This window comes from Musa acuminata, chromosome BXJ1-9, assembly GCF_036884655.1.
Source record: "Musa acuminata AAA Group cultivar baxijiao chromosome BXJ1-9, Cavendish_Baxijiao_AAA, whole genome shotgun sequence".
Classification (NCBI taxonomy): domain Eukaryota; kingdom Viridiplantae; phylum Streptophyta; class Magnoliopsida; order Zingiberales; family Musaceae; genus Musa; species Musa acuminata.
Genome location: NC_088335.1, coordinates 45,472,716 through 45,487,701, shown reverse-complemented (window position 1 = coordinate 45,487,701; position 14,986 = coordinate 45,472,716). Strand labels below are relative to the sequence as shown.

The window sequence follows — 14,986 nt, the reverse complement described above, 5'->3', positions numbered from 1 at the left end:
GTTGTAGTGTTATGATTGAAGGGTGCCTCTGTTTATGTTGATGTTGAAACTTTTTCCTGTATGCATATAGAGTTAAAAGAACACATGATTTGAGGATGCTTCATCTCTCTCTGACCATTTTTTTTTCTTTTTGGTCTCAGTATTATTATTATTTCAAAAAGTCATCATCTTTTTGGACCGGATTTCAAAAAATACAAACCAAGAACTGATAGGACTCCCAAGTTGCCGGCTGTATAGTATTTGAGGAACATAAGAAAGATCACCAAAACTTCACTTTTTTTTTTCTTGACTTGCTGACTGTATGAACAACAAGGTATCATTGTGTGAAATAATGACATGAGACAAACTTATTTTAATAATTATTTTTCCATTGAAAGAATGACATGAATCACATTTGCTGTTGAGGATGTGTATAATAATTTACATTGCTGTACAAGACATGACACAAACTAACATGTACATTTTGATGAGAGTCCCTAATGATCAGGCAAAAGGGGCAGGCGAGTAACTCTAGAACCCACATTCAAACTGGTTAGATCATTTAGGTCGACTTGCTCGATCGATTCTGATCTATCGCCCTTAGCGGGCAAGCTTTTCTTACTTAGCTTCACCGGAAGAATCTGCAACCTGGAGTTCAGCTCGGTGCCTGATCTCTTTGCGGCTAATTGATAGCTCTCCACAAGCTCCAGCTGACGAGCAATTATCTCTGAGCATCTCGGAAGGAGTTCGACGGGCTCTCCACCGGGAATTACGATATACTCTATAGCCATTCGGACCTCCTACATTCAGCAGTGTATATATTTGTTAAGCAGCTATGAATCAAGCATGAAGATTGAAGTGCAACTGCAGGAAACTGGAAACGAAAGAAAACCTTATGCTGTTCCAGAAAGTTTATATCTGGTTAATCAAATCTGCACACATGCCTATCCTTCGCAGCCATTGATACTTGATATTAATCTAATATAGAATAATACACCTAATGAACATTGCCATGATAATTTGCTGTTTGTTGATCATGATATATTAGGCACCTCATCTAAATCTAAGCCAAGTTATTCACCATCCTAACATCAGGTTCAGACTGATCCACGAATACAGATTATTTTATACGAGCAAGTACATAGAGGTGCAAAACATAAAAATTCCAAACTAAAGTTGTATTACATTTCATGCAAAATGATCTAAGACATTAGTTTGTGATGATGGAAAATGTGGACAATGTAGCATGTATAAGGTTTTCATGATATGATGCACATACCTCCAATGCATCAATTTCCTCCAAGGTAGGTTTTCTCATAGGTGCATCATCTTTGACCTCAATGTCCTTATGCATATGTTTGGTTGATTCATTTTGTGTAGATCCAAAATTATTCATCCCAAGAATCATTTTAACTGCCTTTACCATTTGGGCCATAGTATTCTCCTGTAAGTAAAAACAAAGGACCATAAGAATACAGGCAAACCAGGAGAGTCAAACAATGAGATCAATTACCTTAATCACAAATATAGGCAGCTGATGGAATTTCGCAACACTGCGAATCCAAGGATTTTGCTTCATTTCAGAAGTTGATGCTAGAATCGCAGTTGCTGTTCCAATGTCATCAGTCACATCAATGTCATCCTCATACCCCATCACAGTTGCTACTTGCAGTAGATCAGCTTCCAAGATCTAATAGAGGACCAATACAGACATAAGAGCCACCAAATGAAGTTAAATTTTACATCAATTAATCTGATCGAATCAACATCTCTAACTATAATTTATTTCATGTAGCCATTCAGCAAACAATAAAGGAACAATGTGGTGAAGTAGATAAATTAAATTGCTTCCAATAAGCTATGAGAATGGCCATTCGGAGATTCACTTTAAATGGCAATGTTACCACCAAGGGAGATGCCTACAACAAATGAGGACAGTGCTTGGGATATAAAAGTAGTCACTGCTTATCATGTCAGAGAGATTTCTTATTATACATGATGAAAAGGAGATGTTTGGTCATGCGAACTAAGAGTCACAGCTGACAAGAAGGAAGTCTCAAATTTAAGAATATGAAATGAAATTGGATGGAAGTGGTACAGGAGGCACTTGAAGCTTGTCACTGAGTTAGGGGCATACCAGGACTCGCACCACAATAAGCAATTATGTGATAAGAAGTAGTTGAGTTCTTTCTACATCACTCGTTTTAGTGGAGGACTAGTGGTTCAAGCCAAAGTGAGTACGAGGACATAACCTTCTTTTGGAATGAACCATAGCATGTGAATGCAAAAGCACAGTTAAGATGCATAAACTTTCCCACAAATTCTGGAATATTTCACAATATAGAACTGAGTTTGATATGTACCTTATAAGTATATACACGAACTGGTAATCTCCTTGGCATAGATGAATTACTTTTTACTTTCTTGTTGTATCCAGCATTATTATTAGCATCATCTTTAGGAGGCCTCATCTCCATGAAAGAGTCATTTTTACAACTAATAAAAGGTTCCTCTTCATGATACTTTCCAAGCACTGGAAAAGCGCTCCTTAAATCACCGTCTTTTGAATCCATCTTACGTAGTTCAAGGAGAGGAGATTTCCCTGTTTTCGTACAAGCACTTGGATTAATTTCATCTTCTCAAATGGTAAAAACTGATTATATTTTCAAACAGGCACCACTATACGGATAATGGTCCACAATTTTGTATAAGAAAATAACTAAATACCTGCAAGAATAGCATCTACAGTTGCTTCCAGTTTGTGATGAACTCGGCACTCAGTTTTGGATATCATCTCAACAGCACAAGTAAATGTGGGTGGTCCTTTCCTTTCAAGTATTGTTTTCTGCACTTTCCTTTTTCTAGCCTCCTCATCACCAAGTGTAACACTCTGCAAATAGATAACTTCAAAAAAATTAATGCTTATACAATTTAAGTGATATGGTATTTCTTCAAACTGTGCTCTTCAAAGAATAAATTCATGATTTCATAGTTGAATCATCACAATATTTGTAAAATCAAGCAGCGATGGCGCCTGATGTCATAGGCAAAAAATCTAGACTGACCAGCATCTGAAAATACAGCAATTGAAAGATAATTATGCATGTGGTAATTTATAACACATGCATAGAGAAATACTAGAGTCCAAAATACACGCAAATTATTTTAATGTATATCCAAGTATGTGTTGATATCAATCACAGCATGAAAGAACACAGAGATTTGAGTCAGTTTCAGGTAATAATGGCGAAATAGGCCATTCATAATGGGGATGGGCTGGTGTAGCAGGCAAATTGGGCCTTTTGTGATCTGGATACGCTACTGGGTTACACCTTTGTGTAGCCACTATTAATCGTGATCTGACCTACTGCAAGTACATACACAGAAAAGAATCCAACGACTCTCAGCTTTTCCCTTCCAAGATACTAAATTCCTCTCTATTCAGATGTCCAACAAGATTTTCCCATATGGTGCATGCATAAGGCAGGTGTATTGATTACAAATTCTAAACTAGGTAGTTGACAATCTGGCCTAATCATACACAATTTATCTATCAAGGAACTTCCCGAATGTCCAATCACAAAATTTTCAGTTTTTCAAGATCAATGGAAAAATAAGGTGAAAGCCAATCAAATCAATGCACAAAGTATTGAAGCAAATAGATAACTCAAGCATATAGAAGAATATCATCAGCTTCGCAGCGACACAAAACGGTGAATGGAGAGAAATAATTTATACCTCTATCCCACCAACAAGTGCCTGTAGGCAAGGATTTTTTATTATGCTCTCAATTGTTACTCCGTGAGCTGTTCCAACAAGCTGCACACCTCTTTGAGCAATGGTACTTGCTGCCATTGCTTCAGGTTCTGTCCCAATTTCATCAATTATAATGACTTCTGGCATGTGATTTTCAACTGCTTCAATCATGACCTGGAGAGGCATCACACATATAAGATCAGGATATGTACATTGACAAACAAATAGTAGTCCTTCCGGTGCATGAGATCTACAGAATGTCAATCTCTTAACTGAAGAAAAAGTAACATATAGTAGTTCTTACATCGTGCTGCATGCTAACATTTGGAACTTGCATTCTCCTAGCACGACCGATTCCTGAATGAGGTACATCCCCATCACCTCCAATCTCATTAGATGTATCTACTATGACAACACGTTTCATGTGTTCATCTGCTAAAACTCTAGCTATTTCCCTGCAAGGTAAATAACTTAGGTGATGATGACATTAAGACAATAACTGCATAAAATTTTTACTCCATGAGACAACATACGATAACTCTGTGACAGACACTTTGTTTAGTTGTCGCAGCATCGTTTTCATCTCTCGAGTCAACTATTATACAGAAAGCAGGTCTAGCTGCTGATCACATTTCTAGTAAGAAGAAAGTTCCTTGAAGCTTTGCATTGTGGCTATGAGTCATAGAAGAGAAACAACTACTTGACAGAAAAAGGTGTCATTACAGAAAACCTAAAACCAGTTATTGGTAATATGCATATCCACGAGGGAGCCCTTTTTGTAATATCAATGTAGAGTCAGTGACTACATGATATGTGTGTGTGCCACACACAGTGCAAAAGAAAAGTCAATACAAGTTATGAATCTTAAAGTCTATTTGGTACTTCAATATGATCAAGCAATGTCTCATTCAGTTGATTGAAAGATAAATAAAAAGCAAAATTATTGATATGTCCAGCTTAAGAGATAATAATCGATAACTCACAAGAAACACATGCAGTACCTGATCAGAGTAGTCTTCCCAACACCAGGAGGCCCAATTACCAAGATAGAGCCTCCACCCTCAACCAAATCACGAATCATCTTGGCACTCCCAGATATAGCCCGACCGACTCGACAAGTGAGGCCAATTATTTGCATCTTCCGATTCCGAATGGCACTAATTCTGTGCAAGGAACGGTTGATGCCAGATCGATTGTCATCGGAAAAGTCACCAACCTGTGAACTAAAAGTTAAGTTTTATAATTGCAAACTACAAAATCACAAGTCACCATCCTGACGGAAAAACTATATTAATCTGAACTAAGAAAACATCCAATTCATATGTCACAATGAGTGTTGGTTACTAATATATGTCAATCCGTCGTTTCTGTAAGATGTAAATCATATTCAAATAAAACTTCATGGTAGAAAAACCAAGTAGATCATAGCAACAAGATCAAAAGCTCCTTTTTGGATAGGAATTACCTAAAGCTAGAAAAGAGGACAAAGCAGATCAAAAACTCATTCGGAATCACCTTAGAAATGGCATGGCGAAGGTCCTCAAGCCCGACAGGCTCTTCCGACATGATCCAATCCCCGGACGGGAATCGTGCCACGGGCTTCCTCCCCAAATCCATCACCAGCTCGATGAGCTCCCGGATCTCCTCGTGCCGCGCGAGCTCCCTCCGCATCCTCGGCGGGACCAGCTCCAGGAACAGCTCCAGCTCGCCATGGACCGCTGCGGCGGCAGTGGAAGCACCACCGCCGTCCGATCTCGACCGCGTCGGGACCGAACCATGGTGGCTCCAGAGGGAGCAGCGATCGGCGTCGGGCCGGCGGATGGACGGCGCGACGGCCTTGCGGGGGCCGGGGGAGTGGCGGAACGAGGAGGAGGAGCAAACGATGAGGTTCGGGCTCTGCGTCTGGAGCTGGGAGAAGGCGTTCACGTGGGAAGAAGAGGCGGAAGCCAAAGCCTTCAACATCTCCCGACTTCGTTTGCTCCTTTTCTTCGTATCAGTTGTTGTTCTTATAGTTTCACTGAGATTTTTTGTCGAACGGGTGGAGCGCGGAAGACGTATAAGAAGAAGGAAGTACAGAGAAGGAATCAGATGGAGGAAGATGCGGAGGAATCTTTGAAGCGGAGGGGGGGCAAATGAAAGAGGAAGGCACGGAACGAACACATGGGGAGGATTAGGGGCGTGGGCTGCCCACCACATGTTCGATCGGTGGGTGGGGGAAGTCATCGCTTCTCTCGTTCCGCGGCCGTTAGCTTGTGGCGCGCGACACGTCTGTCCCCACGGCGAGGACGAAAGGCTCCTCCTTGTCTTGACCAATGCAGGAAACACCCAATTCGCCCCTCTAGAAAACACAAGGAAGAGAGCACATTGGTCAATGCATTAACATGGGTCCCACATTACTCTACGACTGTGAATTCCTGGTCCCTGAATTAGATGAAACAGGGGAGCGAGTAGCTTCCACCGAAGGAGTTTTACACGTTGCTCTTTCTTTGACGAGTTTGCCCCGTTTTGACCGGGAAGAAATGGCCACCTCGACTCAGCAATCGGCAGACCCAATAACGATCCGCCACGTCAACACGTATCGATCTCATACGTGATATATTGCGTATACTTACTAAAACCACACCGATCTCGTGCGCGATATATCACACGAATATACTCGATTAAAATACGAATCATGCATACGTGCATGTATTGGAATACATATAATTATGTTTATTCCGAATAAGAAATACATCAACCTTTTATAACAAATTAATTATTCACGATTTTAGAATAAGATGATTAGTAACTCATCACGATCAATTTTTGAAATCATTAATGTAAATGCTTAGACTGATGATTCGATTAAATTTATTTTAAATATCATGAATTATTATTTATAATTATTCTAAACATCATAAATCACTTTATAATTTTATCTGTGACAATATGTTAAATTCGAACGACGGTAAAGAAATAGAATATCATATTTCACTAAAAGAATTCTTATTAAAAATAAAATTATAATTGAGATTAAAAAGATTTTTTATGAAATTTAGAAAAACATAAAATCTACTTCCAGTAGCTAATTCATTTCCGTAATATTTGAAGATTAAATCTTATATTTGTTTCAAATTTGCTTATATAATAACCATGTGAAGAAAACTACGAGTAAAACAGCGTTGTATAATATTTCTACTAACACGTGAGGTTGCACGTGCATTATGATCTTATGCATGTAGTCGGAGTTTTAGTCAACGACTGGGAAGAGTTGTCAACGGGCCCACCCGAATTGTCATACTTACATGAACCGTTTCGTTGCACCCAGATGACGTACACGAGGAAGCTCCGCGAAGGTCACCCGGACCCACTGTTTCTTTAATAAAAAGAAGGTATCTTAGCGGGTAGGTACGAATGTCTGAATTAGATGACTTCATTCATGTCATAAACCCCCAGAAATCGCCATCAAATGAAACCCCCCGACTCAACCCAAGCCAGGCGATGGAGTCCCTCGCCCTGTCACGCCCACCGCCGCCTCGGCTGCCGGCGATGGCGAGGCTTGCCCCACCCGCCGCCTCCTTTCGCCTCCACCACCATTCTCCGGGGTCCCACGCTGGTGTCAGAAGAGGGCCACTCGTCGCTGCTAATGCCCTGCCTTCGTCTTCGTCGTCGGCTCACACGTTTCAGCCGGAGGCGATCTCTCTCGCCCCACCCCTCAAGAGTGTCTCGGTGGACTCTTTGCAGTACGAAAGCGGCTCCCTTGGTGGCATCTCCGAGAAGACCAAGCTGTCGCTGCCGCCACCGGGTGATGTAGGTCAAAACGGGGCGTTGAATCCGATGGAGTACCTGACGAGTATACTGACGTCGAGGGTTTATGATGTGGCGATCGAGTCGCCGCTGCAGCTGGCGCCGAAGCTATCGGCGAGGCTTGAGGTCGATCTTTGGCTCAAGAGAGAGGACTTGCAGCCGGTAACTGTTGCGGAATCCTTTTTTTATTTGATTGAAAGCCTAAAAAGGTGCCTTCTTCCTTTTTTGTGTTTTGCTTATAGACCTTATTGTGGTTATTTGATCGATGTTTCCTACTTTCATTTTTGGACGCGATGTGGCAGATGCTTCGGCTAATGTCTCATCTCAAGCCACCAAGTGCCTTTTGCATCTATTTTGCCCTTAATGTAGGCATGATTATGGAAAAGATAGGGTTTTAGAGATTCTTTTCTTTTGTTGGTTGATTGAATCAGTATTATTCCTTTAGTTTCATAGAATCTAACCGAATTGCCATTTTATTCCTTTTCCCAATTAGCTTTCTGTTCTTGACGACTGACATATGGTAATGACCCATCTTTCTTCAGTTATCTGGCTGTAGTAAATCAGCCACGGGAGGTTATGAACTTACTTTGCAATATGTTTTGTGGTTAGTTCAATATAGATGCGTTGATATGTTCTTCAATCAATATTTTAATTGATTGTTAGTGACATACATATTAAATATGCAGGTATTCTCCTTCAAGTTGCGAGGAGCCTACAATATGATGGCTAAACTTCCAAGGGAGCAATTGGATAGGGGTGTTATCTGCTCATCGGCTGGAAACCATGCCCAAGGAGTTGCTTTAGCTGCTCAGAGACTAGGTTGTGATGCAGTGATTGTAATGCCAGTGACAACGCCAGAAATCAAGGTTTCTACATGCCTGAATGTTAATCGCTTCTTTCTACAATGGCCACTTGGAAAAAAGTGTCATATTTCATGTGCTTGTTTCTTGGTTTTTGTATTATTGGATGTACATTATTTTTACCTTTCAGTGGCAATCCGTTGAGAGATTAGGTGCAACAGTTGTCCTCAAGGGGGACTCTTATGATGAAGCACAGTCACATGCAAAGCAACGTGGAGACCAGGAGGGTCGGACATTCATACCTCCATTTGATCATCATGATGTTATTGCAGGCCAGGGAACAATCGGAATGGAAATAATTCGCCAAATGAGTAGTCCACTACATGCAATATTTGTACCAGTTGGAGGTGGTGGATTGATAGCAGGAATTGCTGCTTATGTAAAACGGGTTCGCCCAGAGGTTTGTGCATGGTGGTAAATCTCTATGTTACTTAAACTGCATTTATCCTCCATTTCAGATTGCTACAAAATTTTGAAAAACTTATTGGTGAAGAAGCATTCAAGATGGGTATTGATCTTTTTAACAAAATATATGGATTTTTGTTTTATTGTGTTTTAGTAATGGAGTAATGAAAATATATTATTAGTTTTGGCACAGTCCATAATTTTGTTGCACTCATTGAGCAAGAGATTTGTAATAATTTATGTTTTGTCTGTTTAGCAACATGAAGCATGGTTCTGTATATGTTATCCATAATTATTTTGTACAAAGTGAATGAGAATATGTAAATGTAACTAATGAATAATGATAAATGATAATCTTGTATGTGTTTTGCATGATAAATTATTTTTGGTTTTATTAGCAACCATCAGGCATGGTTCTATATTTGTAATCCTCAATTATTTCATAGAAAATGTTGTAGAAAATGTGTTTGTAACTGATGAGAAGTGATAGTGACTGGATATATTTTGTGTATTTCTGTTTTTGTTGAACTTATTTTAAATTAAGTACTTGGTGATTATCAAAAGAAAATCACTCATTAAAAATTGAACATTTGGTAACTAAATGACATAGTATAAAATTTTTTTATTTGTTTTCTTTCTACTTTCCAGTAAACTCTTCCAAGACAAACAACTCGTTTTCTTTTTCTGAAAATTACTTTTATAGAAGTGTAAAATGTCTCTGTATATGTGCATAGAACTTGTTCTTGAGTCATGGCCATCAATCTCAGTTTGACTGTGATCCACAAGATGCATTCTCATGAGTTATTAAGTCATGGTCAGGTCTTTAAATTTCTTACCTTGTAATATAGTTATTTTATTATATAAGTTAGCAGCTTTAGAATGTGTTTGCTCGAACTACCTTTGTAGTGAATTTTTCCTCTAGTAAGCCTTAGTGCCATGGTAAGGTCACTCATTTTGTGAACTGGGTGACTGGATTCTAGTTAAGAAATATTCTGTCTGCTTGCAGGAGAATGTTGTATATATTGACCCTCAGATCTCATATTGGTAGAAGTATGAGTCTCATGCACTTAGTTTTCCTTATTAATCTCATATTAAGTTTTAAACATGAAATGCATGATTAGAAGGGATGAAACAACTGCTATATCATTAAATTAAATTAGAATAAAGTGAGTAATCCTCCTTGAGAGATGTTCATTTAATTGAGCTTTCTCAACAGGTAAAGATCATTGGAGTAGAGCCTTCTGATGCAAATGCAATGGCATTGTCTCTATATCATGGGGAGAGGATCATGCTAGAGCAAGTGGGAGGATTTGCAGATGGTGTGGCTGTGAAAGTGGTTGGAGAAGAAACTTTTCGCCTGTGCAGGGAACTTGTTGATGGAGTGGTTCTTGTTAGTCGTGATGCTATTTGTGCATCTATAAAGGTGAAGTTCTATTCCATTTCTCTTGTTCATTGATTTAATAGGTCCGTCCCATAGCATTTAGGATTTTGTGCCACTGATCCTTGAGTCCTAGCCCATAGAAGGGACAATAAGTTCTGCACTAAAGAACATGTTCCTAGTATATTTTATTTGGTTGTAATTTTGATTGCTACTAATAATTCTTCTCTTGTATCTCTATGTGATTGTGTGTTTTAATTACCATCATCATAATATGGTAATTTGCATGCCTCCAAAAAGACCACTAAATAGATCGTTAAGGAGAAATGAGTCAATTCAAATTAAAAGCTCCATGCTATGCATAGGGAGATTAATATAAAATGTGTCAGAAACAACATAAGAAGATATGAATTGCTAAGGATGATTGGTGGACCTAAAACAACCCAAATAGTGAGGATTCAATGCCATGACAAGTTGATGTAAATGTTTCATTCATTTTGCAGAAAATATCTATTTTCTATTATTTCTTTATTAATCTTATTCAGAGTTCATATTCATTTCTTAGGGACCATTAATGTGAAAGAAAAATTGTTGGAAAATTAGAAACTTGCATATTTCTTTTTCTATTAAGAGAGAAGATAAACTGTTCAACAATCCATGAATTTTAAGTTTAAATGGTCATGCCTTTTTTGGTTTAAACCTCTTATGTTGATATGAAAGTGAAACTGTCACTATATCAGTAGAAGCTCAATGGTTGTTATGCAATACGAATGACTAGTTAATACATTGTCATATCAATTTGAACCTTCCGTTGGATAAGCAAGATAGTATGTGCAATCTTGTATTACAAGAGGCTGCAAAATTTTATTGGCTTCTTGGTGGGTAGAAGGTTATGATTTCTCTGTCAGCAAAATAGAATTTTGTATCCAGAAGCTTAATGGCATAAGATAATTTAGAATGATTATTTTGGTTAACCATACTTCTGAAAAGGGACTATGTTGCTGAGGCTTTTATTAGTTTTTTATGAGAAGCTCTTTGTAGTTAAATACATAATTCTCTATGCATAACATTCTGCAATAGTTATGCTATGTCAGTCGTGGTATTTGATTAACAAAAACGGAAGGGACTCTAATAAGGTTGTTAGTGAGTTTGTTCCTCAATATCTATCCATGGCTGATCAATGATTCTTCTTGGTGATACATAACACAGTTTCACAATGCTTTCCAACAGTGATAATATTTCAAGATAATGTTTTGAGTGAACATTTTAAGAAACTGTTGTCTTAAGGCTTTGGGCTTTCTTAATTTTTGAATTGTTAGATTCTTGTAGATATTGAATTTTGCACCCTCCTGCAATTTTGTAAAGTGGTAGAAATTAACAGAGATTAATTTGGATTTTGAGAAGTCTTTGTTGCAATACAGGATATGTTTGAGGAGAAAAGGAGCATACTAGAGCCAGCTGGTGCTCTCGCTCTAGCTGGTGCAGAAGCCTACTGCAGATACTATGGTTTGAAAGATGAGAATATTGTTGCAATAACTAGTGGGGCAAACATGAATTTTGATAGGCTAAGGCTGGTAACTGAACTAGCTGATGTTGGTAGGAAACGCGAGGCTGTTCTGGCAACTCATCTACCGGAGGAGCAAGGGAGTTTTAAAAAATTCTGTAAACTGGTATGTTTGATAGATTCACTTCATGAATATTTTCTTTTCAGGAATGAAATTTGGATTTTGATCGTATGAACTTTTGTAGGTTGGCCCTATGAATATTACAGAGTTCAAGTACAGATATGATTCACGTAAAGAATATGCTCTTGTTCTTTATAGGCAAGTTTTGCATTGATGCTTGTATGAACAAACCTCTAAAATGATTGGAACTATTTTTCTTTTCACTTTTTTCTGTTTTGACCTTTCTGAAGTTTTCTTTATCATGTTAGACTTCCTTTTATATCTTATCATAATAATTGTATTATCAAAGCTTTTTAAATACATTATTGCAGTGTTGGTGTTCATACTGACTCGGAACTTGCAGCAATGATACATCGAATGGAACATGCACAACTTAAAACTTTTAACCTCACCAATGATGACTTAGCAAAAGATCATCTGCGATACTTTGTATGTCTCTTGCCTTATGGAATATTTTGACATCTACCATCTTATTAGAATTTACAAATACATGTTTTTATTGTTCATAATGGTTGTTGTCAGATTGTGCTAGCTCGCCTCTCTTGATGCCTGTATGCATCCAGATTTTTAGTTTATTGTTTTTTTGTGTGATTTTGGCTTAGATGGGTATTGGATACTAGGATTGGGCTTGCAACTGACAGACTTATCTGACACTAATTTTGACATGACACTTTATCATGTAAATTAACAAGTTTCTATATGATATTTACTTTAGAAATGAAGATACTGATAATGCACAAAATGTTTGCTATGTACAGAAGTGTGTTTACTCTGTGCATATACAACTATACGAATATCCAACATCAAAGTGATTATGTCTTCATGCTTTCGCATCGCTAAAGAAATAGCTTCATTTTGAGGGAATTGTGGACCAACTCCATCTGTACATGCAGTAGCTAGCAAGTATGGCCTTGCCAAAAGCATAGCTCATATGATTGTGCAAGTTTGATTTATCATGTTAGTGATCAACAGTGACTCTTCCTCTTATCACCCTCTCTAGTATTCTCTTTCTCATTCTCAATGTTCTTCATTTTCTCGTTGTTCTTCTCCCTTCTTCTCTAATTTAAAATGCTCCTACTTCCAATGCCTCGGTCCTCATCTAGAAAAATCTAGACTCTTGCCTCTCAATTTTCTATTTTTTGAAAAAGCAGTTAGTTTCATCTACCATTCATGTAGGGCAACTGAGAATTGATATGAGCTTCTACAAGTTCCATGAACAGAAAAGGAATCGACCTGATAATTAGATTTCAGTATATTTATTGTCCCCCAATTTAACCAACATTTGGCATCAACGCACTGAGCCAAAACATGACTACATGCATTACAAACATTGAAAGAGCACCAATCTAATTGCTTGTCTGTCCATCTCTATCAAATTATTACAGTAAAAGATTCTGTGTATGCCGGTGTCTTTGTGGTAATCAACATGAACACTGTTTTTACTGACTTCATTTCAGATGGGAGGGCGATCAAATGTTCAAGATGAACTACTTTGCCGATTTATCTTCCCTGAGAGGCCAGGAGCTCTAATGAAATTCTTGGACTCCTTTAGCCCACGTTGGAATATCAGCTTGTTCCATTATCGAGCACAGGTATGTTATTTTGCATCATCTGGTTCTTTTTTAATTTATTCATTTTGTAGAGTTGCCATATCAGTGACATCACACTGGGATATGCATACCAAGAGAGATTTAACATGGGTTTAAGTTCGTATATAAAGATCAGAGCATATATTTTATTTTTCTCCTTCGGTTATTTTTTCAAATTAAGAACAAAGGAGTACTATATTTATTTCCTCTGTCTTCTGATTTCTATGCTTCATAGGGTGAGACTGGTGCAAATGTGTTGGTCGGCATCCAAGTTCCTAAGGCCGATATGAAAGAGTTCAAGATTGGAGCTCAGAATCTTGGATATGAGTTTACATATGAGATGAACAACGAGGCGTATCGACTGTTGATGCAGTGATAATTAATAAATTAGACACCTGCGCCATTTCTACACCACGAATCATGAATAGCCGCTTCTATTAGAAGTTTCCTTGTGAAAAAGCTTATCAAATGCTAGGGGGGGACTCTGGCTTGTTGAAATTGTTCTATATATGCTTTTCTGTTGCTGTTATCTTTAGTTCTTGATTTGGGTCATGTAGTTTCAAATCTACTGGTCTCAAAATTGTTCCTTGTGTGGTTTGCTGTTGCAGTTATCTTTAGTTCTTGATTTGGATCTTGTAGTTTCATATCTTCTGGTATTTCTAAATCTACAGGAAGGCTGGCTTCTTTTGTATCTTTAGTACACTTAATGTTGACATTGTCACCTAAATCTTTCCGTTCAAACCTTGAATATACTTTGTTTGATCAATTTCTCAGTCACTTTATATTATTGGCCTAAGTAGTTTTGTTTACATGTGAGAAGCTTATTAGGAAACAGAAACAGGTGCTTATTGTTTATGTCGTCTAATTGGTCCAAGCTAGAAATGAGTATAAACTTTCTAATGTAAACATTCTTCCTGTCTATAGAAATGCCATTCAGCTGGTTAGCCATCAACCCACAAACTTCTACTAGATGGAAAGATGAATGCACTAGAGATTGCACATAACTGAATTGAAGTTTTATCTATTGTTTTGGGGTCAAAAAGTTACGTTTTTTATAGAGTGAAGAATTCACTATTTTTTTTTCCGAAGAATTCACTACATTATCTCAGTTTAGTTTACTGGAAAGAAAGGATAAAAAATTAATGATGATTTCTGCCACAAAGCAGAAATGGCTGAAGTTTTATAGTTCAGTAGAATTTGCCAGAGTTGAGCATCTGCAAGAACTGATAGAATGATCTTTTTATCTTTGACAGCGCTCAAATAATATGTTGGTGTACACAACCATGGAGATAGAAACAAGTGTCATAAATTGTAAATTTTGTTTAAATAACAAATTATATAATAAAAAAAAAATAAAAGTTGAACGCTTTAATTATTTGAGATCAGAAGTTTAAATAGATGCTTAGGTGAGGTGAGACGAGGCTCGAGTACCTCAAGTTTTGATCAAACGACATGCTTTAATGAAGTATCACCTGGGCGTTGGCCTGAACCCAAGTGTTAGGCATCTTGGGCGAGTGTTCGGTTCAAATGAAACAATCGAATCAAACT

General features: G+C 37.9%; 2 protein-coding genes across 3 annotated transcripts; one reads left to right on the top strand and one right to left on the bottom strand.

Annotated features, from left to right (window-relative positions):
- Positions 1-337: 337 nt before the first annotated feature.
- Positions 338-5,973, bottom strand: LOC135593783 (protein SEEDLING PLASTID DEVELOPMENT 1-like). The gene is made up of 9 exons (XM_065084053.1): positions 5,251-5,973; positions 4,737-4,951; positions 4,040-4,190; positions 3,718-3,909; positions 2,707-2,869; positions 2,343-2,581; positions 1,493-1,669; positions 1,259-1,423; positions 338-779 (listed from the first exon to the last, which is right to left on the bottom strand). The coding sequence occupies exons 1-9, from the start codon at positions 5,956-5,958 to the stop codon at positions 477-479; spliced, it is 2,313 nt and encodes a 770-aa protein (XP_064940125.1). The 5' UTR covers positions 5,959-5,973; the 3' UTR covers positions 338-476.
- Positions 5,974-7,171: 1,198 nt separating this feature from the next.
- LOC135593782 (threonine dehydratase 1 biosynthetic, chloroplastic-like) lies at positions 7,172-14,129 on the top strand. Of its 2 annotated transcripts, XM_065084051.1 has the most exons (9): positions 7,172-7,683; positions 8,208-8,387; positions 8,512-8,781; positions 10,003-10,209; positions 11,586-11,834; positions 11,914-11,987; positions 12,161-12,278; positions 13,307-13,441; positions 13,674-14,129. In XM_065084051.1, exons 1-9 carry the CDS (start codon positions 7,216-7,218, stop codon positions 13,812-13,814), a joined length of 1,842 nt encoding a protein of 613 aa, XP_064940123.1. In that variant the 5' UTR covers positions 7,172-7,215; the 3' UTR covers positions 13,815-14,129. The 2 variants fall into 2 exon arrangements, with proteins under 2 accessions (XP_064940123.1, XP_064940124.1); XM_065084052.1 differs by lacking the exons at positions 11,914-11,987; positions 12,161-12,278.
- Positions 14,130-14,986: the final 857 nt, after the last annotated feature.